This window comes from Haliotis asinina, chromosome 13 (assembly GCF_037392515.1).
Source record: "Haliotis asinina isolate JCU_RB_2024 chromosome 13, JCU_Hal_asi_v2, whole genome shotgun sequence".
Taxonomy (NCBI): Eukaryota; Metazoa; Mollusca; class Gastropoda; order Lepetellida; family Haliotidae; genus Haliotis; species Haliotis asinina.
The window spans coordinates 8,403,044-8,430,919 of NC_090292.1; the positions used below are offsets into that span (position 1 = coordinate 8,403,044).

General features: G+C 43.0%; 3 protein-coding genes across 3 annotated transcripts in view; 1 reads left to right on the top strand and 2 right to left on the bottom strand.

Annotated features, from left to right (window-relative positions):
- Positions 1-27,876, top strand: part of LOC137259203 (superkiller complex protein 8-like) — a 440,560-nt gene that overhangs the window by 302,024 nt on the left and 110,660 nt on the right. The window lies entirely within an intron of this gene.
- On the bottom strand, positions 14,715-20,176 carry LOC137260411 (ankyrin repeat and SOCS box protein 2-like). The gene is made up of 5 exons (XM_067798073.1): positions 19,762-20,176; positions 16,784-16,855; positions 16,301-16,357; positions 15,856-15,939; positions 14,715-15,316 (listed from the first exon to the last, which is right to left on the bottom strand). The coding sequence occupies exons 1-5, from the start codon at positions 20,174-20,176 to the stop codon at positions 14,715-14,717; spliced, it is 1,230 nt and encodes a 409-aa protein (XP_067654174.1).
- On the bottom strand, positions 24,877-26,252 carry LOC137260412 (uncharacterized). The gene is made up of 2 exons (XM_067798074.1): positions 25,760-26,252; positions 24,877-25,592 (listed from the first exon to the last, which is right to left on the bottom strand). Exons 1-2 carry the CDS (start codon positions 26,250-26,252, stop codon positions 24,877-24,879), a joined length of 1,209 nt encoding a protein of 402 aa, XP_067654175.1.

Genomic DNA, 27,876 nt, shown 5'->3' on the forward strand with positions numbered 1-27,876 from the left:
ACTCAGTCATTATTTATTTAACGCTGCATTATTCAGGTTCTTCTGGAAGACATCATTACGTAGTCCCAACACTTACTCACGTCTTACACGCTGCATTACTGAGGTCCTTCAAACACACCATTACTCACTACGCTGCACTACTCACTTTTTAAAAACTCTGTCGCTTTTTTCACGCTTCTATTTTCTCACTTTATTTCGGCACAACATAACTCACTTGCTCGGGCCACTATTTCTAACTTATCTCTGCACTACTTTCTTACTCTCATTAAAATCTGCATTATTCACTTGAAACACAGTGTCACTTAACAACAGTCGTCGCACTTTCTTAAGCATTATTCGATTCGATAAAGTGGCAGTACTCACTCACTTAAGACATTGGATTTCTTACTTACTTAAATTACAGCATTGCTCCCTCAGCCAAGACACCGGATTGCCCGCTCTCTTGAAGTATAGTATTATTTACTCAGTCTGCAATACTCACATATCAAAGCAGAACATTGCACACTCACATAACACAAATAATTACAAACACACATACTGAGTGAGTGAGTTAATATTTAGCGTCACATCGGTGATATTGCTGCCGTATCGTAACGAGAACGATTTAAATTATATTATCAAAATCAGTAAATTGAGAAGGTAAACGCCTGTCATCGAAGGACAGTAAAATACTAGATTATCAGAGATATGAACATAAAACTAGCATATAAATCTAAAACATTGTAATTAAAGAAAACAATACAATATGAAATGCGGGCTGTTGATGGCCAACAACTGAAGGTATATCATCATACTGAGGACCACAGGGACTTAAAGTACGTTTGCTACCTGCATGAACCCTAGCTGGAGTTACACCAGCCCATCAGTCAGTGGTGATAAAAGACAAATCTAGCCAGAAAGTAAAAGCACATATATGCTACAGTTAAAAATGTGGTAAGTTTAAATTTATTTTAAATGTATTAGGACATTTAGGAAATCTGGCCATAAATTAAAAAGACGGGTATTCTAAGATTAAAAACAGTGGAAAGTTTACGTGGCCTCTCAGGTGGACAATAATTTTACAAAACTTCAACCCCCTTTTAGGGTACAGTCACTAACAATCTCAGTTACTAATCTAACCTAACAATAAAAAGTATTTATTTACAATTCATATTTAACAAATCTAAGTCTTTTAAAAATACAATAATTAAATGATAACTAACGTCATTAAAAATACCTTTCATAGTTTGTAATGTAAAATACTTATCCCTTGTTGTGGAATACTGTACACAATCAAGGAAGACATGCTTGACTGTCATTCTTTCAGCACAAGGGAAGCAGAACGGGAGGATCCTCACCTTTCAATGGGTATTCATGTGTATATCTTGTGTGACCAATACGGCATCGTCACATGATGACGTCTTCAAATCTGGATTTACAACCGAAGTGGGTATGACTAATATAAAGTTTTATTGTAAGTAATTTATTTATAACCACCTGGGTCCATACTCATAAAATACTCACAACATTTGTTTTCTGTAGGGAATTCAGGTTGCAGTGGAGAACACCAGGCTGGTTGTCTCGGAAGCTTGTAGTGTTGCCAAAGCAATAAAAAACTACATCATGTCAAGGTCAGACAAGATAAATACGTGCACATGTTATTGTGCATTCTCGCCGTTCCTACAAGCTGTACCAGAAATCAGATGCAAGTTATATGTGACAACGCATTTGTGTTGGCAAATCGCAGATTTCTTTAACCTTTCGCTTCGGCATGGCTTGTGTCGTTTCTATGCCGTATCATGATTCTCTGTCCGTGGGACGAGATTCGGAATTTACTCTTATTCGGTGTGTGAGTGAGTTGAATTTTACGCCGCACTCAGCAATAGTCCAGCTGTATGGCGGCGGTCTGTAAATAATCTGGACCAGACAATCCAGTGACCAACAGCATGAGCATCGATCTGCGTAACTGGGAACAGATGACATGTGTCAACTAAATCAGCGAGCCTGACCACCCGATACCGTTAATGGCCTCCTACGACAAGCATAGTCGCCTTTTATGGCACGCTTGGATTGCCATTCTACCCCAGGACCTTAACGGGTCTGCTCTTATTCAGATCTGCAATAGTAACGTGAGTTGTATGATTCTCGGTTAACTCTAACTGTGACTGATATGTTGAACGGTTGAAATGTTAACTGTTAAACACTAACTGAAGTTGATCGACGGGTGAGTCTCGAGGTTCAAACTTATCGACAATGACAGAGGTTGACCGACATGCTGACCACTCTCAGGATTAAAGTGTGAACTTACTAACTATAACAGATTTTGACAGACATGTTGACCGCTTTCAGAACTGAGTTGTAAACTTACTAACAACAACAGAGGTTGACTGGCGTGTCAGTAGCGAGGCTGAAATGTTATTTATGCTAACAATAACTGAGGTTGACAGACATGTCAGTAGCGAGGCTAAGCTGTAAACTTACTAACAATAACTGAGGTTGACAGACATGTCAGTAGAGAGGCTAAGCTGTAAACTTACTAACAATAACTGAGGTTGACAGACATGTCAGTAGAGAGGCTAAGCTGTAAACTTACTAACAATAACTGAGGTTGACAAACATGTCAGTAGAGAGGCTAAGCTGTAAACTTACTAACAATAACTGAGGTTGACAGACATGTCAGTAGAGAGGCTAAGCTGTAAACTTACTAACAATAACTGAGGTTGACAGACATGTCAGTAGAGAGGCTAAGCTGTAAACTTACTAACAATAACTGAGGTTGACAGACATGTCAGTAGAGAGGCTAAGCTGTAAACTTACTAACAATAACTGAGGTTGACAAACATGTCAGTAGAGAGGCTAAGCTGTAAACTTACTAACAATAACTGAGGTTGACAGACATGTCAGTAGAGAGGCTAAGCTGTAAAGAGGCTAAGCTGTAAACTTACTAACAATAACTGAGGTTGACAAACATGTCAGTAGAGAGGCTAAGCTGTAAACTTACTAACAATAACTGAGGTTGACAGACATGTCAGTAGAGAGGCTAAGCTGTAAACTTACTAACAATAACTGAGGTTGACAGACATGTCAGTCTCTACGTTAAAATGTTAACTTCCACTCACAGAGGTCTGAGATTTCAGTCAGTGAAATGGTGGTCGGTTTACAAAGTTATCTAACGGTAGGATGAACATCCTCATAAGACATCTGGAATCTTGCTTCGCAGCTATAGTGGTTGCCTGGTGTACAGTTTCTGGTCTTGAAGAACCTGCTCAATCTACCGTATACTGTGTTCGAAGAGAGAGACTCACTGTGTACTGTGTGTGATGTTTGAGATCTTGTACTGTAAGCGTCGTGTGAGACCCTCATTGTGCTGTGAGTGAGTGAGTGAACCTGCCAGGTTTCTTCCTGGCTGTTTAAATTGATCTGCTCAAAGAAATGGGCAGTTTGCTTTGTTTTGCACAGTGATCTTATGACGCATAAGAAGTTAGCGTTTTAAGAATACGCCTGGTGAATGGAGGTTAGCGCATTATGAGCGCATTGTTATGTGTTATAACTATTGTTACCCAGACACTGTTGCGATTCTTGACTTCGGTTCCCGCACCATGACACTGCAGGACATACCGCGCTATTCGGCTGTTTATTACACGCGTGGCACCACAAACACACGGTCAAACAGCCTGTGCAGGGCAACGTGACACACATCATGATCAAGTAAACACTTATAATGTTATCATTTATGTTACCAGAGACGGGGCACAGGTAGCCCACCTGACCCAGGTGAAACAATGTACTGTACAGACTTGATGTTTCAGGGCAACGGAAGGACATATACCACATCACATCAACTTATCAACTCACACAGTACATTGGATATAGCCCAAAGTATACGTTATTCTGCTCACCATAAAGTCTCGATGTAGAAAGAATGAGTCATCGAGCATTCTCTGAACATGCAGGAATCTCGGTACTGTCATGTAACAGACACGACACACTTCTAACCCAGCCTTATCTAGAGGCAAGAGACCGTACATAAAGTTCAGTACAGTTCTGAGGTCAACAGTGAGTGAGTGAGTTAATACTTAACGTCACATCGGCAATATCTCAGCCATATCGTGACGAGAACATTCAACAATGAAAAAGAGCATATATAAATCATAAAAACCCGTCAACGAAGGACAGTAAAACAACTAGAATATCACAATTTCAATTAAAACTAGCATGGAAAGTTAAAACTAATAGCACTATTTAGACAATACAATATAAAAACAGACTATAGATCGCCAACAACAGAAGGTAGATCACCACACTAGGAACCATGGGGACTTACAGTACCTTTGCTACCTGCATGGTCCCTAGTTGGATTTACACCATCCCTTCAGCTGCTGGCGATTGTATGAAAAGTTAGCCGAAATTAAAAGAACATGAATGCTACGATTAAAATCCTGGTAGACTTAAATTTACTGTGAATGTTTGTGGACTTACGTACCCTCTCAGGAGGACAATAATTTTACAATACTTCAACCCCCTTTGAGGGTACAGCCACCAACGACTCAAGTTACTAATTCAAACTACCAATCATTAAAATGCATCTATTTACACAACATAATTTTCAAAATTCCACCAAAAAATCAATTTCTTTTAAAAAAACCAATGATTAAAGGACAACTAACAGTGCTAAAAAGGTCCTTGATAGTTTTGACATTGAAAAATTTATCCCTTGTGATGGAGAATTCAACACAGTCAAGCAGAATATGCTTGACCGTGACTCTCTCGTCACAAGGGATACAAAACGGAGGATCCTCACCTTTTAAAAGGTATGCATGAGTGTATCTTGTATGGCCAATACGACATCGTCGCAAAATGACTTCTTCAAATCTGGACTGACAACCCAAGTATGTATAACCAGTGTAGGGTTTTATTTCATGTAGTTTATTTATACCTACTTGGGTGTCCCACTTCTTCTGCATCAGATCACGAGTGTAAGCTCTAATGCTAGCTTTGTAGTCAGAATAAGGAATACGAAGTGGTGTCACAGATTTGTTAAGTGCTGCCTTAGCAGCAAGATCGGCCATTGCGTTACCGGAAATGCCAACGTGGCTGGGTAACCAACAGAAGACGATGTCGTATTGGCCAGTAGCAAGATCATTATATAATTCAATAATTTCTATTAAAAGTGGATGTTTACAAGAAAGCTTTTTAATAGCCTGAAGGCAAGAAAGAGAGTCGGAATAGATTATGTATTGTTTATGTTTATGGCGTCTTTGAATATATTTAAGAGCTGTTAATATGGCGTTAGCCTCAGCGGTAAAAATAGAACTGTTGTCTGGTAATCTAGAAGATATTGTTCTGGATCCAATGACAGTGGCACAAGCTACTGCGCCACCGACCTTGGACCCATCTGTAAATAAGGATTTATAACTGCTATATTTATGTTTCAATTCATTATATTCTTGTTTATACTGTAATTCATTAGTTTCTGATTTTTTAAATGTGGTCAGTGTTAGGTCCACTTGGGGCCTAACCAACTGCCAAGGAGGAGAAGAGAGAAGACGGGAAGGAGCTATAGTTTCCAGCTCAATGCCGGCAGCAGCAAGAAATGGTTTAATTCTTAAACCAAGAGGCGGTACAAGCGAAGATTTCATATTATATAAGTCCTCACACAGAGGACTGAAAACACAGTTATATGCAGGGTTTGACTCACTGGAATATAATTTTGTTACATACTGTAAAGCTAATTTGATACGTCGCTGCTCAAGAGATGGCTCATCGGCCTCAACGTACAGGCTGTCAACAGGTGAAGTTCGAAAGGAGCCAAGACAAAGTCTTAGACCTTGATGGTGAACAGAATCTAAAAGTTTCAGGCTGCTTTTACAGGATCCACCATATACAATGGAGCCATAATCAAGTTTTGACCGGATCAGTGATCAATAAAGTTGCAGGAGGGTAGCTTGGTCCCCTCCCCATTTAGAATTTGAAACGACTTTCAACAAGTCAAGTGCCTTCAGGCATTTAGTTTTGAGGGATTTGATATGTGGTAGAAACGTTAAATGTGAGTCAAAAATTAATCCCAAGAACTTGGCCTCCTTTACAACTTTGATGGGAGTGCCATCTAGAGATAGTTCTGGGTCCTTATGTGGCTTATATGTTCTGCAAAAATGTATACAATTAGTTTTGGACTTCGAAAATTTGAAGCCGTTTTCAAGACACCATTTATTTATTTTGTTTAAACACAACTGCAGTTGCCGTTCAATAGAATGCATATTTTTACCACGACAAGAAATGTTAAAATCATCCACAAATAATGATCCATCAATTGAATCGTTTAAAACTTTTGACAAACTATTTATCTTGATACAAAAAGGGTGACTGACAAAATACTGCCTTGTGGAACACCCTGATCCTGATTATAATGATCAGACAGAGTAGAACCTACGCGAACTTGAAATTGTCTGTCATTTAAAAAGTTGGCTATGAATTGAGGCAAACGACCTCGCAAACCGAAATCATGTAGATCTCTCAAAATGCCATATTTCCAGGTTGTGTCATATGCTTTTTCTAGATCAAAAAAGATAGACACAGCATGTTGTTTATGAATTAGTGCGTTTTTCACAAATGATTCCAGTCGCACTAAGTGATCGACAGTACTTCTATTTTTACGGAAACCACACTGTATATCTGTGATTAGGTTATTGGTTTCCAAGTACCAAACAAGTCGATTATTTATCATGCGTTCCATGGTCTTGCAAACACAGCTAGTTAATGAAATCGGACGATAATTGGACGGATCCGTGTGATCACGTCCAGGTTTAGGTATTGGTACTACTATGGCATCACGCCATGAAGAAGGAAATTTACCTGAAGTCCAAATATCATCAAAAATAGATAAGAGCGTCTCTAAACAGATTTTTGGTAAGTGTTTCAGGAGTTGATAATGTATGTTATCAGCTCCTGTAGCAGTGTCATGAGCTTGATCAAGAGCAGTATGGAGTTCATGAATAGAAAACGTTTCTTTATAATCTTCCCCATTATCAGAATTGAAATTAATAGTTTTCTTTTCTTGTTGTTTTTGATACTGCTGAAATGTAGGTACATAATTAGAAGAGGAAGAATGTTTAGCAAGAGTTTCGCCCAGTTTATTCGCAATATCTGATTTATCAGTAAGTAATTGATCTCCATGTTTAAGATGATGGACAGTAGATTTAGTACCTTTACCTTTGATTTTCTGGACCATGTTCCATACCTTGGACATGGGTGTCCGAGAATTTATTTTAGATACATACTTTTGCCAAGATTGGCGTTTGTTCTGTCTAAAAGTACGCCGTGCTTTAGCATTTGAAATTTTAAATTTATTTATATCCTCCACCATAGGATGGCGACGGAAATAATGTTCTGCTTTTTTCCTTGCCTTCCTAGCTTGTTTGCACTCATCGTTGAACCATGGTTTTCTTATGTGTGGAACTACAGAGGACTTTGGTATACACTCATCAGCTATGGAATTCAGTTCATCAGAAAAGCATTTAATAGCATCAGGAACGTCAATAAAACGTTCAGGTTTAAGTTTTTCAGCACACAGTGTTTGATATAAAACCCAGTTAGCCTTTTTAAAATTTCGTCTTGATGATGGAGGAACATCGGATGGAGTTACAGCTTTTAACATAGTAGGAAAATGGTCACTTCCACAGATATCATCGTGAACTGACCATTCGAATTCATTTAATAGTTCGGAATTTGTCAATGACAAGTCGAGAGCAGAATAAGTCCCTGTACCAGGGTGTAAATATGTGTTGGAACCATCATTATAAATACATAAGTCATTGTCGGAACAAAAGTCCTCCAACAACTTACCTTTAGTGTTTGTATTTACACCACCCCAGAGTGGGTTGTGGCCATTTAAATCTCCCATTATAATACAGGGCTTCGGGAGTTGGTCATATAGAGCTTGGAGATCGGTTTAAGTAAACGTCGAAGACGGCGAAATATAAAGAGAGCATAGCGTAAATGCTACATGTAAAGTAATTCTCACTGCAACAGCCTGCATATTAGTATTAAGTGAAACAGGGCTTTGAATAACGTTTTGTCTCACTAGAATGGATGATCCTCCAGTGGCCCTATCACCCGGAGGTGAAAAACAATGATATGCATTAAAATGACGAAGGTCAAATGTATCTGTTTGTTTTAAATATGTCTCTTGGAGACATATCGCTGAAGGCGTAAAATCTTGGACTAATAGCTGTAATTCATGTAAATTAGTCCTCAATCCTCTGCAGTTCCACTGTACAATATTATTGGAATAAACTATCTTTTAGGGGGATTTATGGGGGATCTACCCCGCACTCTTTTGGAGGGCGACAAGCTATGTGCCCTAGAATGGACGTTTTCAGAAACGTCCATGTCTTCAAGTGACCCATATTTATTAAACAACTGAATCTTGTTTTGTGACCCTTTCGGGGTTCTGCCACTTGGTTTTTTCAAAGGATCTGGCCTTTTAGGTTTAGTTTTAACGGTTTCCGAAGATTTTGGAGTTGACTGAGAAGATGCCTCATGATCAGATGATGCTACTGATTGGATTTGGGACGAATGTGACTCTGGCGTTTGGGTAGATATTGTAGGTGAAGTAATCAGAGGAGCCTCTGATGTAATCCACGTCAAGTCAGTTTGACAGCTTGTGGTTGATTTTGTAATCCTTGCTTCTGACGGTGTTTTAGTTATAGAAGCGTAGCTTTCTTTAGGTTCAGAACTTTGGACCAGTTTTTTGGCATCTGCAAAACTAATGTTTCGGGTGAATTTTAGTTTGTTGATCTCCATGTGAAACTTCCAGACAGGACATTCTTTAGAAAAGGATGAATGGGCACCAGTGCAGTTTGTACATTTCTTAACGTTACTGTCACAATCTTCTGTTGTATGTGTCTTTTCACCACAGTGAGCACAAACAACAGACAATGTGCAGTTATTAACCCCATGGCCGAACTTTTGGCATTTGAAACATCGAAGAGGGTTTGGAATGTACATTTCAACCTGGATGTTACAGTATCCTGCTTTCAGTGATTTTGGAACATTTGGAGAAGAGAAAGAAAACAAATATGTGTTTGTGTTGACAGTAGCATCATTTCTACGGGTTGTAAAACGTTTGACAAAAAGGACACCTTGCTCCTTCATCCCTGAGGCGATGTCAAGTTCTGACATGTCAGCAAACAAACGTTCACGGTCCCTGACAATTCCTTTGCTCGTGTTAAGTGTTTTGTGAGCCGAGATCGTAACTGGAATGCCGACAAAAGATTTTGTGCTCATAAGATTGGTGGCTTGCTGTCTTTTTGCACACTCAACCAGAAGGGCACCGGAACGTAATCGCCTAATGTTTTTAACATCACCAGCGATGCCTTGTATACCTTTAGCTACGGCAAAAGGATTCAACTTTAAAGGGGTCTTGTCAATAGTCTCAACAACAAGAAAACGTGGCCAGTAATCAATTGAGTAGGGCAGTCTGTGGTCAGTTTCAACGGGATCAGTATCAAGTTGACGTTTGCTCTTTTTTTGAGGGGTTTCGTAAGCCATGTTTAGTTAGTTAGATTTCATCATCTGAGCTCCCCACCCACCACGGAGTATCACAAGGACAGTGCTAAACGCAAGTGGGTCTCCGACTTGCAGCACCAAGGATACTCAGATGATATACTCTAGCGGAAGAATTATGAATAACTAATCCACCAGATTGGCCCATGAGCCACCGCCTTCTGGGCATAAGACTCTAGGCAAAATTCAAGTACAAATTATCATATTGCAAAATCCAAATAATGTCAGTGTAATAATAAGGCCAAGTCCGAAAATCAAACAATTCCAAATAAAATTTGTGCATTGACATCTATATAGTCCATACACAGGGCTTGGCATGACCAGCCGATTGGTTGAACCGGGCCCATTCAACCACCCGTCTAGGTGAAGTAAGGGTCGAAGGGGTATGTTGGGCAAAGGGAACACGATTACAGGCCCCCAGTGCCCTCAACCCCCAGACTCCCGTCCTCCACCGACACAGGGCCGCAACCCACGGCAAACGGGTTGGTGGACCAAATATCCCCCCGGGTCCACAACGGGGGTGTCGGCGAGCTCTTGGCGTTACCCAGTACCCACCACGAGGAGGTGGCTCGCCACGGGTGCCTCTGAGGTCAACAAGCTACGGTACTTTTGGGTCCTGTCCAAATTAAAGCTGTTTGTAGCACAGGGGCCTGCCTCCCGTCTTTACACTCACTGAGACAAAATGTCAAGTTGACTTCATCTGACAACATGAGTTCGATGATAGTTGCCAGGGCCCAAGACTAAGATAGTCGTAAGTGCCATACATTAACACTAACTTATGACTAACTTGATGGCCTTGATAATCTAAGCCCAGGTCTGGAGCAGTATGAGAGATTCGGTGCAAAACTAATGAAGCGAATGTGTTTCTCTTTTCTTCTTTTCTTCTTTTTTTGGCTTTGAAATTGTTTTTATTTATATTTTATTATTATTTTATAGTTCCTGTTTTACGCTGCTCTCGGCTCTAGACCAGCTATATCACACGGTCTGCAAATTTGCGAGTTTAGATTCGACAATCTGGTGATCAACAGTATGTGCATTGGTCTAAGCAACTGGGATACGATGACATGTGACAACCAAGTGAGCGAGCTTCACAGTAGTAGTTTCTTACGACAAGCATTGATTACTGAAGACTAATTCTGACAAAGGTCTGCACGGGCACGTAACGTTAAAAATTTGGTGACGTGACTTATCCAGTTGATGAGTGAGTCCAGGGTGTTCATCCCACTAGACAGGTGACGTCACACCTGTGATGATGAATGCATCCAGGTTATTTATCATATTAGATCGGTGACGTCACTTCCGATGCCGATATATGAGTCCATGGTGTTCATCACCAAAGGAATCAGACATGGCACGTTTTGCAAATGCCAATGAAGGTCACTCCTCTCGGTGCTCAACAGAAACGTTCCTGTTGCAGTGGTTCGGGGAACTGGTCACCATAGAGTGATGAGATGACCTCTAGGGCAATGAAGGCTCCCCGACATTTGGGTGTTTGGGTTTTTTTAATATTTTGGCGCTGACCACACAACGCCTCACTGGGATATTGTAAGAATGAGGTGAGCGGACTTCCAGCTCAACCCCAGGGCCTTTCCTGCGAGTGGCATAATTCTGCTTGCGGTCGTCCCTACAAAGACAGTCGGAATGCCGGTCTCCACACTCACCCAGTTTTGATATGAGCATACATACATATACAGTTTTCATCAACAATGGACAAGCAAAGATTCAACAATGGACAGATAGAGAAACTAATAGCACTTCCTTCTACAGTTGATGTGATGGCAGACACAGACAAGGGGGGGTGACCAATTAAGGCCATAAATGTCATATACAGTAATTAATGGAAGTGACAAAGAGGAGCAAGGTTTGCTGACAAAACAGTGTACTCTGCCGTAGTGATAAAGATCAAGATTGCAGAAATATTTGAAATGGCTGTCATGAAGTAGAAACTATAACACATGTATATTTTGTCCGCAACTATCAGCTTGTCATATGAGATATAACTCTGTTCCCCATTATTCTTAAACCCTGCCTGCAACACTCGTAACTTCCCTCTCTTCTCTCTGACTGCTTTCGTGTGATCTTCAACAACTCTATATCTTCTGTTTGTTTTCAGTTACACAAATACACAAAAAATATGTGCGAGATTTCATGAAAACCGATCTCAACATGGACCATTCAGAAACTATCAGTTTTGAAAGAGTACATAGACTGCTCACCTATACCTGTAGTCAGACATTCCTCATAAATCAGCACCGACATGACCGTGTAACCTGGTGAGAAGCACCTGCTCGGTGGAACCTGAGGATATAGAGAAGGATCCACTGGTCTGAGGACAGCAGACTTTTGCTGCATCATACAGACAGGTGGCACGAGTCTGGGAGCAGAAAAGCACATCTTATGATCAGACGACCCTCAAGCTGATGTACCATTTGGGATGGATCCGTCATGGTGTTGGGGTAGTGTTCCTAAGACTGTAAACTTGACCTCATCACAGTTCCCGGGACACCGAATGTACAGCAGTATCAGACTTTGATCCTGGAGGTGCTGTTGTGCCTCATGTCGAAAACCACGCTCTCACCACACGCCCAGTCTTCATGGACGATAATGCCAGACCACATATGCTCGAGCTGTCGTTCAACATCGCCAACACAAGTCTAAACATGGATCGTATTGAGCATTTTTGGGGACAGTTTGGGACGTTGAGTGAGAGCAAGGGAACCTCCAGTTCAGAACTGTCAGGAATATGACCCATGCATTGCATGATAATTGGCAGCAGGTGCCCCAAAGGAGAATCAGACGTGTAGCGACCTGCGTGAGGCGGCGTGTAGAAAATCCTATCCCAGTGCGAGGCGGTCACACCTGAGCCTGAGTTAACCAGTCATTGTTGACCGTGCTAGTGTGTTCGACATTAATGAAATGTGAACTGTGTACCTGCTGTGACGACCCTGACAGCCAGACTAATGTCACCTGAATTTTCGGTGATATAAATGCACATTAGTTTACTACAATCAAAGCCTCAGTTAGAGCTGAAATTCGGTCTTGTGCTGTTGATTTTCCAACTGAACGCTATTTTCCAAACACCTTTCCATGAAGTTGAAGATGCCGTTTCACATATTACAAAAAGTGGGTGGTGCCATATTTATGACGAGGTGCATGATTATGTTAATTGTATAAACATAAGGACACACATTCAGTTGATATATACCTAAGCCCATATCATCATCACTAATTGAACTGGTGACAGAGACCACCTGTCATGAAATTGTGATGTAAAATATTTGAGGGAATCAGGGACGTTTGTGTTAAATATATGTGATCTAACAGGCATCTCATGACCAATTTTATGAAACATGATTTTGTAGATATTGTCAACCTTAACGAAGAGCTTACTTCGGCGTTTGTGATTTCCTGCTTTCAAAACATTCCAACGATTTTACCTATCTATCAGAATATTGGTCGATATGATGGTATTCCGCGTCAATTTCGCTTTTGTCATATATGTCATTCAGATCATATAGAAGATGAATTTTACTTCCTTTATAAATGTCCATTGTATAATGATATAAGTGTTAAACACTTTGATAATATCCCTTTGTTCATAAATGAAGACATCATGATCTATAATCGCCAAATAAGAATCAGTCTGTTTTGATGTCCATTTCAAATTTTGTGAAAGAAGCCTTAAACATTCGAAATAGATTTGTGACATAATTGTAAGCATGTAACTCTAAGCATCATTTTGTGTATATTATTCTGTACGTGGGCCAACGGCCTTATTACTGATTAAAGGAACTGAATTGAATTGAACGATTTTCGAATTATTCATCTGTAGTTTCACAAAAATCACCAGTACTGATTTTAACACATACTTGTAAGGAGAGAATAACTCTGGGTGGTCAAACTCGCTCAGTTGGTTGGCACATCTCATTGTATCTCAGTGGCAAAGACCCTTCTTCGTCACTGGATTGTGTGGTCCGAGTATTCGAGTATTTACAGACTGCCGCCACATTGCTGGAATATTATGGCGTAAAATTTACCTGACTCATGCGATTTTTGAAATTCAGTTCCATGGGCAAATATCTGATATTTACATTTTTAAAATGCAGTAAACAATATCCGATAATGAGTCAAAAAGGTATGTACACAATTTTTAGGGGCCATTTCAGCAATTCTACTTTGTCTAAAATAACTGGTTACACCGAGATACCGAGAATCGGGAAGAGGGAGCATATTGGTCCTTCTGGCAGTCTGGGCCTATTTCTCGAAACGTTCGTATCCCTAAGAATTCTTAACTTTGATCGTAGCCAGTGTGTTAAGAATGGGCTTTCGAACCTTTCGAGAATAACTGGCCAGGTTAACAAAGCTGAGTTGAAGTGGGTGATATACTGCACATGCACCCGCTATTAAAAGCAAAATGGTGGTTTCGTGATGCCAGTGATTTCGACTTAATATCGTTTCTTTTGCACCTTAGTTTAGTATTGCCATGTTTATAAAGCAAGAGGCGTTGGGTCTAGGCAGTGCCAATAAAGTATGAGCCGATGTTGAGCCGATGTTGAGCCGATGTTAGGTGGATGCGAGGCCGATACAGGGCCATTGAAGTTTGCCGACGTCGGGCCGAAGATGCTGCCTGGGATGATGGTAATAAGACTTTGTCTACTGTGTCTTTAGTCACTGCAGATGTCAATTCTTCCTTTTGACACCGACCACACGGTATCTGACGGCCAGACAGCTCAGTATATATTTGTCACCCGCAGTGTGACGTAACTTTTACTGCACAAATGGCGCCACGACAGATGGATGAACTTCGGCTCAGTCTGACGTCACAGAGTGCAGCGACATGTAATCAGTTTGTTGTCTGTTTCACAATTTGTGATATTCTCAGAATAAAATTAACACAGAATTATGTTAAGACATGCGAGTTTACGAACAATCAATCACCGAGTATGTTTACACTCACTTTGCAATTTTTTTACCTGATCATATTCAACAAACCAACAAACGCCAAAAGTTTGAAACTACATTCAAATGTTTTATTCATTATCAGAAAGAAAAAAACGGAAATCACCTGAAACAAGTGCGTTGACAACGACTACGTGAACGGCACACACTACGCCAGTGTCACACGACACCTCCTCCGTTTCTGGCGACATCAACGTTAACGCTGCTCGGATTCAGTGAGCGCCAAGTGACTCCAGGTAATCCAACACTTGCTGATGTCCCCTACGCATTGCGAAGTAGGCAGCTGTATGGCCGTAGTCGTTCTTTGCGTTGATGTCAACGATGTTCCGTGACAGGATCAGCTTCACGGCCTTCATGTCTCCACCCTTAGCGGCGTAGAAAAGGATGTTGCTACCGTCCACGTCCACCGGTGACAATTCAGCCCCTCTACGCACAAGGAGCTCCACCACTTCCCCTTTTCCCTCCCCTGCTGCCGTCATCACCGGTGTCTTTCTCATCCATCCTCTACTGTTGATGCCTACCACTTTCAGTGACAGGATAAGTTTTACGGTTTCTACGTCTCCACTCCAACAGGCGTAGTGAAGGATATTCCTTCCGTACTTGCCCAACAGTGACGCATCAGCACCTCTAGCCACAAGGAACTCCACCACATCCCTGTGTCCCCAGCGCGCTGCCTCCAGTACCGCTGTTCTGCGCCTCCATCCTCCTCTCGTGTTGATGTTCACGGGCTCATTTTCCAGGATCTGCTTCACTCTCGCCAGGTCACCGTCCCTGCTGGCGTTGAAGAGGTCGCGGTCTGCTTGCGATTGAGTCGCTGTAACACAAAGCAAACTGTGAACATGAGGCATCTTTGTCACACACCTGCAATGTTTCAAACACGTCAACCCGGACATCATTACAACAATTCTAAACTCTTCCTCCACGGCGTCAGGAATTAAAGATGATGTGTTTAGTCTGTAATTTTCTGTAAGAGTCAAAAGCAGCTATGCTTTGTGTACGTGTTACGGTTTGTTGACATCGATGTCAACACAAATGCTGTAGGGTATGAACTGTTGTTTGGTATTTATTAGCACTAATTTATTTAAAATGTAATTAATAACATATGACGTTGGTAATTGTCTGTGTATTTTGGTTGTTGTTTAACGCCACACTCCCAAGTATTCCAGCGGTCTGATGGCGACCTGGGCATAATTGTCTGGTTCATAAAATCTTGCGTTCGACAGAGAGGTCGTTAGTCGACACAATGGGTGTCACATTCCCTCAAGTCAGAATCTCCATGGGTATGTACATCAACGAGTTACATGCAGGAAGAATTAAGGCCATAGCTTTGCGCTTGTTGGGTTGTCCACCTACTCGGTAGATCAAGTCCCTGTGTTGTCACTGGCGCTGGTGTAATTGTGCTGCTTGGACTCAGGGCCTGACTCGGGGAAGTCGACACTGAAACAGAGAATATTTTGTTTAGAAATGTATAGACGGCACATAAGCATTTTATCCACTGGCCTCGGACGTTTTATGTATGCATAAATTCCAGATACATCTGTCATAGCAGAGTTGTTAAAATACGTGGTTATATTTTCAAGTGTTTATCTAGACTGTGGCGGAAACACCGTGGAGGAATCCGTAGACTGATAGTGTGTGCACTGACTGTGTCAACAGCTGAGACGCCTCTCTTTGTTGAAATGTTATAACTGATTATATTGTTAATATTTGTTTAGAAATATGAACATATGAACGATGTAACCCCAGGATTAAGGCGAAATTATTCTCAGTTACCTGCCTGCTGGTTTTTCCCACCTACCATGTAGATCAGAGTCTTGAGCCGTCACTGGCGCTGGTGGAGCCGTGCTGTTCGAGGCTGAAACAGGGAATATTGTATTCAGCTCAGGAAACTATACACGTATAGCCCATACGCATAATGCATTTCCTTGATGTCCCCATCCAACCCGACCCGTGACGGTCCGGGGTAGAATAGGCCTTCAGCAACCCATGCTTGCTGTTAAAGGTGATTCAGCTTGTCGTAAGAGGCGACGAACAGGATCGGGTGGTCAGGCTCGCTGACTTGGTTGACACATGACATCGGTTCCCATTTGCTCAGATCGATGCTCATAAAGTTGATCAGTGGGTTGTCTGGTCCAGACTCGATTATTTACAGACTCCGCCATATAGCTGGAACATTACTGAGTGCGGCCATAAAACTCAACTCACTCGCTCCCGACAAAAATAAACATAACCCCAGGCGAATATATTCTGAGCTTCCTGCCTGCTGGGTTTTCTCACCTACCATCTTGATCTGAGACTTCTGTTGTCACTGGCGCTGGTGGATCCGTGTTGGTCGGAGTCAGGTCACTTGAAGCTGAAACAGGGAATGTCTTAGTCAGCTGAGAAAACTATATGCATATAGCACATAAGCATATTGCATTTTTTTGATGGACCCACCCAACCCCCTTCATGGTGTAGCTTGTACTTTTGACAATTCCCTTAAATCCAATGTGAAGCAGACTAATGGTTTCATGTTGATCGTGCAGTGAGTACCATCACTCGGTGTGCACAGTTAATATTCAGTGTAAGGCTCATCAAATCTGTCAAGCACTCACAAAATGTCAGCATACCGAGAAATACCTGACGAGGAAACTGTAGCTGACACGACCGTTCAGAGCAATGTGCTTTGATAAACAACGATAGCCCAAACACGTGGAAACGTGTGTGGTAAAGTAAGATCGAGACGTCGGCTGTTCGCGTGACTGACATTCCATCTGTGTCGATGTCAGAAATACGCACATTTTCTCTTCCATAATCTACATGACCATGGCATCTGCTTAAGGTGTTGCTGAAATACATGTGTTCCACATAAAAGGATCAGTGCGAACAGAGCAAAGATAGAGACATTGCCATGCAAACACATTTGAGCTGATACTTTTGGTCGAATGCTGTAGCCGGGATGGACAGACCCATACAAAAAGTATTCGGACTCTTGACGTAATTTCCACAGACTTACATGTTAATTTAGTGTAGCGTCAGTAATTATCATGAAGTTAGTTTTCGTAAGACCCCAGTAAAATTTTGTACATTTGTGGGGAATCATCTTACCTACAATAACATAATTTCTCATTGATTTCCCGTTGCTTGTTTATCGAATGACAGTCATTTAATCAACAAATGTACAATGATGTAAACGCCTTTAGAATGGCGGCCTTTGGAATTGTGTCTTGTGGAACCATACATAAGTTGATAAATGTGATGTCATTAGTTACATAGTGGTCGGAAAACTGAACCGAAATTTTACAAAGATCCATCCTAAACTAATCATTAAAACTGTTTATGCTACACTGAAATAGTATATGGATCTAATTCTTGGAAATTATCGTCAAGTGGCCCAATATACCTGAGGGGTTTGTATCATGTGAAACACTTGATTCCTGCAACATTCATATTGCTTTACGTGCAATCCACATTTACAATATCTAATTCATTTAATTTCCTAAATCAGCCTGAAAGCAGACACTGACATTTTACCCACCATTAACGTCATAACATCTCTCTATAAATGTTGACGCCAGCACCAGGACTGCAAAGGTGCCCGTTATTACGTCACAGTGACGTGTCATGTTTGTTGCATGGCATGGTTGGACCCCCGACCTCATGCACAGATGGACAACTCGGTATTGAAATATTTCTGTCGGTTTCGTGTTTGCTCTCTGGTTTTATCAGATGAAAGCAACATATTACGGCATATTCTGCGTTACCTCTGATATGGCATTAACGCCAAGTACATCTGATAGGATTTACTTTTCATAACATAATTGACGGGCATATCGGGTACTTCCCTAATTCTTCGATTGTTTGAATCACAACACTTCACTATTTCTTTAAAAATACAACTGCTGTCCCATTTCAATAAGACAACAAAAACAATACCATTAAAAGACAAACTGTTTTGCTGAGCCTGTTGTGCTATGTGCAGACCTTTCTCCATGTTTTAAATGGGAACCCAGTAAAGGACTTCTCACACAATTGTGCCACAAGGGTCTACAACAGCCTCCACAAAAAGTGAAATTGAACTATATGTACTGTTGACATTCAAATGAGTTATTCGCATTTGTTTTGTATGCATTGATTGACTGTGATTGTGATCTGTGTCGGAGATGTAAATATTTTCTTGTCATGTTTAAAACAGCGCCTCAAAGATATATCACTCCGAAACTGGCATCAAGAAATATACAGTTCACGTATCCTTAGCCACTACGCTTCACTTAAGTCTTCACTGGGAAGAGACCCGTATATCACGAACATCAGGAACAAACAGCTAATAAGAGTTTATTTGAAATTTAGAGCTTCGCTAACAAACTTAGAGTTAAACAGGCTAATAAGTGAGTGAGTGAGTTAATATTTAACGTCACAAACAGGCTAATAAAGATAGCAAAGCGATCAACCCCATCTGTGAACTGCGTAATCATAACTTTATTGAAGATGAGAACCATGTATTATTTTTTTGTGATAAGTATTGTCAACTCAGAACTCAATATCTACAGGAGCTACAGTTAGTATACAGAGGACCACTAACCATTCAGGCAACCACAAAACAGTAATGTACAATATTTAACAGCTATCTATCTCAACATATGTCATATTTGGGATTTCACTTTCTTAGTAAAGTACAAATTCTAGTGCGTTTTGAGTCAGAGTCAGACGCCTAATCGCCAGCACACAAAGTCAGCTTCCTAGCCCGCTCAGCCACCGCAACTTCCACAAAAATGAAAGTCGTACAAGTGGTAGTCTAGACTGAGTACTTTGTGTACCCCTCTGATAAGTGTAATGTACCTCAATGAAATATTCAAAGTAAGAACTATCGGAAGCTTAAATGTTTTTGATCATGGGTAATTTATACTCAGTCTGTAATTGTCAACTGTGCCATAGGCCTTGCGGCCCAAATACTGCTAAATAAACATCTGTTCTGTTCTAGATCTGTTCTGTGATCTCTGTTGACATTTAACAGTGCAAACAATGTAGAGGAGTGGTGCAGGGGTGCGTATCACCCTTTTGTCCTGAAATGACAATTGACAAATTGAAATGTGCACCCCTCTACCCCATCCCATCCCACCCCATTTTTTTCAAAAGTGTGCACCCCCCTTTCTCAGTAACTTGTATCCCACCCTGAAAGCTGGCTGTAATCTATTCATGCTACGTACAGCGTTTTCATAAACTCATGGAATATCAAGATAGACCGTTAGTTGAGGAAATAATTTTTAATAAAACTCTCACCTGTTGTAGCTTTAGGGTACGTCGTGGTTGAATTTTGGGGTGACACCTCTGTGGGACCAGTGACTGTTTTCTTTGCACCAACAGGATCATTATTGATCTGGTTTAGTTGCAGGTCTAAGATATGCATCAGTATGTTCAGTTGTGTTTTTAATCTCGTATTGTACGTGTCCCTTTCCCGTTCAGCACGTCTCAGCTCTTGTGATATTTCATTAAGCTGTGTCTCTGTATTTTGTACATCGGTTTTGACGCTGTTAATTTGATCCAGAACATGCCCGCTGATAAGTTTCCGAATGTAACCATCTTTGAGGGTGTCAGTAAGTGTTTCTTCAACTAGACGTTTTATCAAAGGAGGAAAGAATGTTTCTGTCAGCTCCTCCTTCAGTGATGACTCTAAATCTTTAAAACCGGAAGTCATTTTAGTCTCAGTAACAGCTGTAAGTTTCAATAACTTGATCTCCTTTTCCAGTTGTCTCACTCGTCTAGCCAAGGTTCCACGCCTGGCTCCATGTACGTCCTTTATACCACAGAGCACGAGACTGAAGACAATGAATATTAATAGCTCCATTGTGTAGGTATCTTGTCGAGCACGCAGCTAGGAAGACAGTTGCCTCGCGGCCGGGTAAACCGCTTTAATATAGCTCCACTCAAGTGTTTGACAGCGTGCCAGCTAGGGGAAACACATGCTCCACCTACATGAGAATATGGAGATGAAGATCCCGTGCCAGGCACTCTGTAAGCACAACTTTGCCTTGTGTATTGTCACGATTAAGTACTATCACATGCACTGTAAATAGAAGCGACAAAACCATTCCACATTGGTAAGCAATCTCTGCGGAAACCGTGTTGTGGTTGCGACTATACTTTCCCAGTACAGATTCTTGCTGACCCGTGAAGGTCCTGGGTAGAATAGGCCTTCAGCAACACATGCTTGCAATATAAGGCGACTATGCTTGTCGTAAGAGGCGACAACGGGATCGGGTTGTATTCACTGTGTTGGTTGACACATGTCATCGGTTCCATATTGCACACATCGATGCTCATGTTGTTGATCACTGGATTGTCTGGTCCATACTCGATTATTTACACACCACCACCATATAGCTGGAATATTGCTGAGTGCGGCGTAAAACTAAACTCACTCACTCACAGATTGAGTCTACTGATGCTATTGTTACTTTTCCGCGCTGTGAGAGTGGTGCCAATCACTTATCAGACGGGTACATGAAGTCCTTGGTCTAGACTACCAGTTGTCAGACTTCCATGTTTGTGGGAGCCACGGTAGTTGAGTGGGTTAGACGGCTGCCCTTGTGTGCTAGCGATTAGGTGCCTGACTCTAAGAGTGCGGGTTCATATGCATTATATAGTTGAAGCCCACAATAACACACTTGTTACCTGTATTGTAGAATACCTATCACGGTCCTTTCTGCATTAATGAACAGGATATATGTCATCTATTACATTACCTGGGGCAGTAGGATAGCCTGTTGGTTAAAGCTTCTACTTGTGACGCTGAAGACCCACGTTCGATTCCCGACATGGGTACAATGTCGTGATATTGCTTGATTGTTGCAAAAAGCGACGTAAATCCTCACTCACTCACTCACTCACTCACACAACAAGAGATATGCTAAGTGTTTCTTTACAGGATTTTACACCCGCTTCGTATCAGCTTACAGTGTACATGTCTTCTATAACACAGAATACATCCTGAGGGGAAAATAAGGGATTGCACGAAAGCACACGCGTTCCCATATTTGTTTCCACGTTTCTGCACAATGTATTCACAGCTTGTGAAGGAACCTTGAAAAAAAGGAACGCTTGCCGTTTCATGCGATCTAAGTTTATGCAGGTCGACATGTGTGAAGACAGTGAGAACTGGGGTACAGAAGACACGAGACCGGTGCACTATTCATACCTGAACAGGTCTGGTTGCTGTGAAATGATCTTCAGATGCATTTAATGCCCACAGATATCAGATCTTGGACCGTCCTTATTTATTATTTGTATTGGGCATGTTTGCTTGAAGATAAAGCCGGAATTGATACATCATATCTGGGAGTGAGCGAGTTAAAATTTAAAGTCAATATTTCAGCCATATCGTGACTAGAACAAGTTGTAAATTCACCATAAATACATGCACATTATAAAAACAAACTGTCAACGAAGGACAGTAAAACCAGCTAGAATGTCACGGTAGTTTAGAAGTAAAGCTAGCATATATCTCTAAAATTTAATTTCAAATGCGGACAAGACAGCATTCAAATGTGCTATAGATCCTCAACAGCTGAAGGTAAATCACCACACTAGAGGCCATGGAGACTTACCGTACATTTGCTTAATGCATGGGCAGCATTATATCTGGATATGCATTTGATTTCAAATGCGGACAAGACAGCATTCAAATTTGCTATAGATCCTCAACAGCTGAAGGTAAATCACCACACTAGAGGCCATGGAGACTTACTGTACATTTGCTTAATGCATGGGCAGCATTATATCTGGATATGCATTTAATTTCAAATGCGGACAAGACAGCATTCAAATTTGCTATAGATCCTCAACAGCTGAAGGTAAATCACCACACTAGAGGCCATGGAGACTTACCGTACATTTGCTTAATGCATGGGCAGCATTATATCTGGATATGCATTACATTGACAGTTTCACAAATAGTGATCTACGCAAACAACTCATTTAGGGATACAAACGTGGTTTGTATGCTTACATTCTAGCAAAACAAAGCATATATTCACGCTCATGAAACGCACTTTTACAAACGTCAATAGGGGAGATGGCATCCGCTTGCATCCGACCCATCACCGATTTTGGCATTTTCCCCACTAGACTACAACACAACTGTCTGAATGTCATACTGGGGACTTTAATCTTGTAGCCGCGATAGAACAACTTCTCAGCAGGACTGGTATGGCGGTCTTTGACAGGACTTGATGCGGCAAGGATAGTAACACGGTATGTGATGATACATTTAGCAATGAAACGACTAAAACATTCAGCATATTGTCCTTTCCAAATCATATATCCTAGGTATTATTAAATCATCCTGCATCATATTAGACTTCGCTCAAAACAGCTGATAGTTTCAGCTGATAGTATGTGACACTGATGCTGAATGGAGTGAGTTTAATTTTACGCTGCACTCGGCAATATTCCAGCTATATGGCGGCCGTCTGTAAATAATCGGGTTTGGACCAGACAATCAAGTGGTCAACAATATAAGCATCGATGTGCGCAATTGGGAACCGATGACGTGTTAACCATGTCAGCGATCTAGACCACCCGCCTCTCACGACAAGCATTGTCGCCTTACATGGCAAGCATGGGTTGCTGAAGGCCTATTCTACCCGGGACCTTCACGGGTTGTTTGCCACTCCGATGGCAACGACACCATTTCCCACAACGACACGTGGTCGAGGTGCAACGGCAATGAATGTGCGTAAATACAGTATTTATGAATGTTTCTGTATCACTCATTCGTCTTGTTCTTGGATGGTGGGGTAGCAGTGTCCCCAGCAGTGATATTGCTGAAATACTGCTGAAAGACGCGTAAACTCATGCTGTACACACCAAGCAGCCATCCTACTGTTGCTGGCGATCTATAGTCTAATTTATTAAAATCTAAATATTTTAGATATTTAAATACTTACCTTACCATAGGTCTTATGCATATTACCTCAAGCTTCGCTAGTAGAGATCAGACAGTCGTTGATTCGCCATTCCCTGAATGGCTACCTCGTATAATCTACGGATGTAGTCACGGAAGTGACGTGATCTCCCCACTCGCGGGAACGCGAGCCATCCCAAAATTCACTTTTACTGGCAGCAGGAAAGAAAGGTCCGAAGAGTCCAAAGTGGGGAGGAGCATCCAGCGTTGGAAGGGAGTCACCGCCCTATGGTAAGGTAAGTATTTAAATATCTAAAATATTTAGATTTTAATAAATTTTTAACTTACCTTACCATAGGTCTTATGCATATGGCTTCGACAGAGAGGATGGTGGTGTGGACTCCGGAGGACCTTCAACTCTTCAGCAGACCAAGCACATGCACAGGAGACCCGGGAGACCAATGCCAACGTCACAGGGCAAACCTGGAAACAGGACAAAGGATAACCCAAGGGAACTCCAAAGAGAAACCGACGCACCCAGAGGGTGAGGTTAATCTTAAGACCAAAGGTAAGAACAACATAATTACCTAATGGGTGGAAGGCCGGGTGAGTTGCTGTGCAACCACCAACGGGCCAAAAGACTGAAGCCCCTCCATGTCCTCGACCACCAAGTCCCTCAGGTAGGTTGAGGCAAAAACAGTGGACGACTTCCAAAAACAACCCTCCATAATCTGTGGCACCGTACAGTTCCTGTGGAGGGCCATAGTGGACGCCAGAGCTCTAATTTCATGAGGGTTGTTTGCCGTCGGATGGGGGAGTTTCTTGGCATCGTACGCCGCCAGGATAGTCGCACGAAGCCACAGAGCAATAGTGTTTCTATTTACTTCCCCCTTGCAAGGTGAAAAAAAAGGGATAAACAGTCTTTTTCGGGAATGTCTCTTCAAGGCAGACCTCTGGATGTAATATCTAAGGGCCCTGACTGGACACAGGAACTCCTCCTCGGTATCATGTCGTCCGAGGATGGTCGATAAAGGCGGGATGGAGAACCGTCTATTCGGTTGACCGGGAAGCTGATTCTTGGCAATGAAGTCCCACAGCAAACCCAAGTGGACTCGGCCATGCCTAGCTTGTTCAAAACGCACTTGTGTGACATCCAGGGCATGAATCTCACTAACTCTAGCTGCCGTAGCTAGGGCAAGTAAGATGACCGTCTTCCTGGACAACAGCTCGAAAGAAGCTCATATGGGGGGCCTCTCAAGTGTTGCAAAACGACATTCAGATCCCAAGCTGGAGGGCGGAACTTGACCTTCTGGTCCGCCAACTTGAACGCCTTCAGCAGGGCAACCAGTTCTGGAACTTTAGAAATCTGACGATCCGTCTGACCGCCAAGATGGAGTTCAACGCTGACAAGTAGGTACCCAACGTACTCCGTTTGAGATGCTTGGAATTACGTGGAAACATAAAAAAATTCGCCACGAACTGTGGTGAAGCTGTCATGGGATCCTGTGATCTCTGAGCACAAAAGCTTTCAAATGAGCGCCACTTGTCATCATAGAGGGATCTGGTGGAAAAGCGTACGCGTCTAGACCCTCCCACGACAGAGATAGAGCGTCGACTGCCCAAGCCTGTGGATCCGGTACAGGAGACACGTAAGTTGGCAGCTGATGGTTGAAGCTGGTGGCGAAGAGGTCCACCAGGGGTCTCCCGTGGCGAAGGCAAATCTGACGAAACACGTCTGGATGAAGCATCCATTCCGTCGGTGAAGGTCTGCCTGGACGCGACAACGCATCTGCCAGAATGTTCTTGCAGCCGGGTATGTGCCGAACCCTGACTGTGATCCCGTTGCTGTCTAGCAGATCTGCTAACACGAACATCTGGTCTAGGAGTTGCTTGGACCTGGTCGTGCCCTGATTCAGGATAACCCAGACGACTGTGGAGTTGTCCGACACCACCAGGAGCTTGGTGTTGGACAAAATCGGTAGCCAGTGGTGAACTGCTAGAATGACGGTTTGCAATTCCAGAGCCCTGAGGTCGTCCGGCCGGCCAGATGGGCGCCCCACCCTAGCAGGGACGCATCCACGAACAACTCGTGGTCGTGACTGGAGTCTTCCAAACAGACGCCGGCGCAGACATTCGATTCTACCATCCACCACCGGAGATACTGATGTAGATGTGGAGGTAGAAGAACCTGTGACTTGAGGTCGTGCATCTGGATGAATGGTGACAGAAACCTCTGTAAGGGCCGTAGCATAAGGCGCCCTCTGAGAGTAAGATCATGCGCCGATGTCAAAAGACCCAACAGAGACTGCCACTCTCTGAGGGTCATGGGTTGAGAGAGACCTCGATCTGCAAACGCCAGAATCTTCTGCCACCGACCTGGAGGGACCATGACAAGATTGTCCTTCGTTAAAAATAATCCCCCGATGAAGGTCAGTTCTTGAGTTGGTTCCAGATGTGACTTGTTGGTGTTGACCATCCAACCCAGTTGATGCAGCAGGCGGGTGGAGAAGTCCAACTGTTTGCGTAGCAGTAGAGGACTGCCGTGGTTGAGAAGGCAGTCGTCTATGTATGGATCGAAGTCCACTCCCCTTAGATGTAGAAATCTGGTAACCGGAAGTGTGATGCGTGTGAAAAGCCACAGGGCCGTAGAAATTCCAAACGGAAGCACCCTCCACTGGTAATGTATTCCGTTGAAGACGAACCTCAGGTACTTCCTGTGATGTGGATGTATGGGAACATGTAGGTACGCGTCCTGTAGGTTCAGACTGGCTAGCCAAGCCCCAGGAGACAATTTGTCTCGAATCTGCTCTAGGGACGTCATCCAGAAATGTGGAGGTTCGGCCAGATACTGTCTGTTGAAGACCGCCATGTTGTGAATCATGCGCATCTTGTCGGAATCTTTCTTTGGCACCAGGAAGATGGATGAGTAGAACTTCGGGGAGCGGTGGGGTTCCAGCACTGTCTCTATGGTTCTCTTGGATAACAGGATGTCGATATTGGACTCTAGGAGAGCTAGTTGGTGTTGAGGATATATCCGCGACTGGGGAGTCTCGATCAATGTACCAATGTAGCAGTTTGTAGCCGGACTTCAGAATCTTGCTTACAAACAGATCCTCTAGGAATGACCAGTTGGGCCAGAAGATCCCTAGTCTCCCACCTACTGGAGTCGGATGGGCAGGTACGACTGGGGATGGGAGGTCCCAGTCGTAGACATCCACGGCTTCAGCGACCAGAGTAGGGGCGCTTGCCTCAGCCTCGCCCTGGCATCGAGGGGGTGTCCCGGCTATGCTCCTGGGGCTTCCGCTGAGCGTCATTATCCTTGGTGCGGCCACGTCCCTTCCCAAAGGAGGAGCGGATGGATTCCCTCCTGGGAATATAGTGCTTCTTTCCACTTCCTCTGGCTCTGCCACGAAAGGCAGAACCAAGCGCCTCAAAGGTAGACAGCGTGACTTCAGTGTTCGTTAATTCCGCGTGCCACTTGTAAACATCTGGAATCTTGTCGGCGAACAGAAACTTGGAAGTGAAGGGAGCCCGAAGTAATTGGCGCTTAAATTCCTCCTGCCAATTACATGCATCCAGGAAGCCGGAGCGGCGAACCGAAGTAGTCACAGCCAACGCTGCACGTAAGTGACCGAGTAAGTCATGAAGAACTTTGCCCTGCCACTGGAAGATTGTCGTGAGAAGATCCACCCTGGAGGCGTTGTCCTCTGATAGGTCTGCTGCAGCCACTGAAGTAGCCGAGGCTAATGCCGAAATAGGTTTAAGCATGCGCTTGAGTTCCGTGTCAATAGCTGCTAATTTGGAGTCCTGCACTTTATAAGCTGAGAGTGAAGAACTTGACAAGTGCTTGAGTGAGTCGTCCTGAGCAGCACCATTGACGTCTCGGCTGTGGATCTTATAATCTGACTTCCTTGACTTAGACGCCTTGATCGTAGGATTCAGAGACAGCTTGGCAAAATCCTCGTCCAGGAGAGACACTGCATCCGCCACCATAAGTTGAGGTTGATGGACGCCGGGTTATTAGGATCGACTGACGGAGAAGGACAGTCAGGTAGCCTGTCAGCAATCCACTCAAACACTGCCGATAGTGGTAGATAGGTGCCATCATCCTCGCCTACACCTGCCTCTTCTTCATAGTCAGGGCAGAGGTGTTGCTCCTCCAAATCCTTCAGTGAAACTCGCGGGGCCTCTGGTGAACATGAACGCCGGGTTCTGGAAGAGCGCCGAGGAGATCTGGATCGCAAACGGAAGCGCCGTCTACTCCTGTTGGAATAAGAATCCTCCATGGATCGTCTAGGAGAGCGTGAGCATGAGCGTGAGCGCCGGCGCCGACTATGGTGAGGAGAACGGGAGCGCCGACTTCTCGGAGATCTGGACCGCGATCTGCGTCTCGAGCGCTCCGCTTCTAAGCACCGAGTGCGCTCCTCGTCTAGATGACGTTGTAGCACCTCTTCTCTAGATAGCGTGTGAGAAATCCTGGGGATCCGGTAAGG

Coding starts and splice junctions, on each gene's coding strand:
- LOC137260411 (XM_067798073.1), bottom strand. CDS start 20,176: ATGACTTCCGGTTTTAAAGATTTAGAGTCATCACTGAAGGAGGAGCTG. Junction 16,856..19,761: donor GTACCCTAAAGCTACAACAG/GTGAGAGTTTTA, acceptor TCCCTGTTTCAG/CTTCAAGTGACCTGACTCCG. Junction 15,317..15,855: donor ACAGGGACTTGATCTACCGA/GTAGGTGGACAA, acceptor TTTGTGTTACAG/CGACTCAATCGCAAGCAGAC.
- LOC137260412 (XM_067798074.1), bottom strand. CDS start 26,252: ATGGCGGTCTTCAACAGACAGTATCTGGCCGAACCTCCACATTTCTGG. Junction 25,593..25,759: donor TCTTGTCATGGTCCCTCCAG/GTCGGTGGCAGA, acceptor CCATTCATCCAG/ATGCACGACCTCAAGTCACA.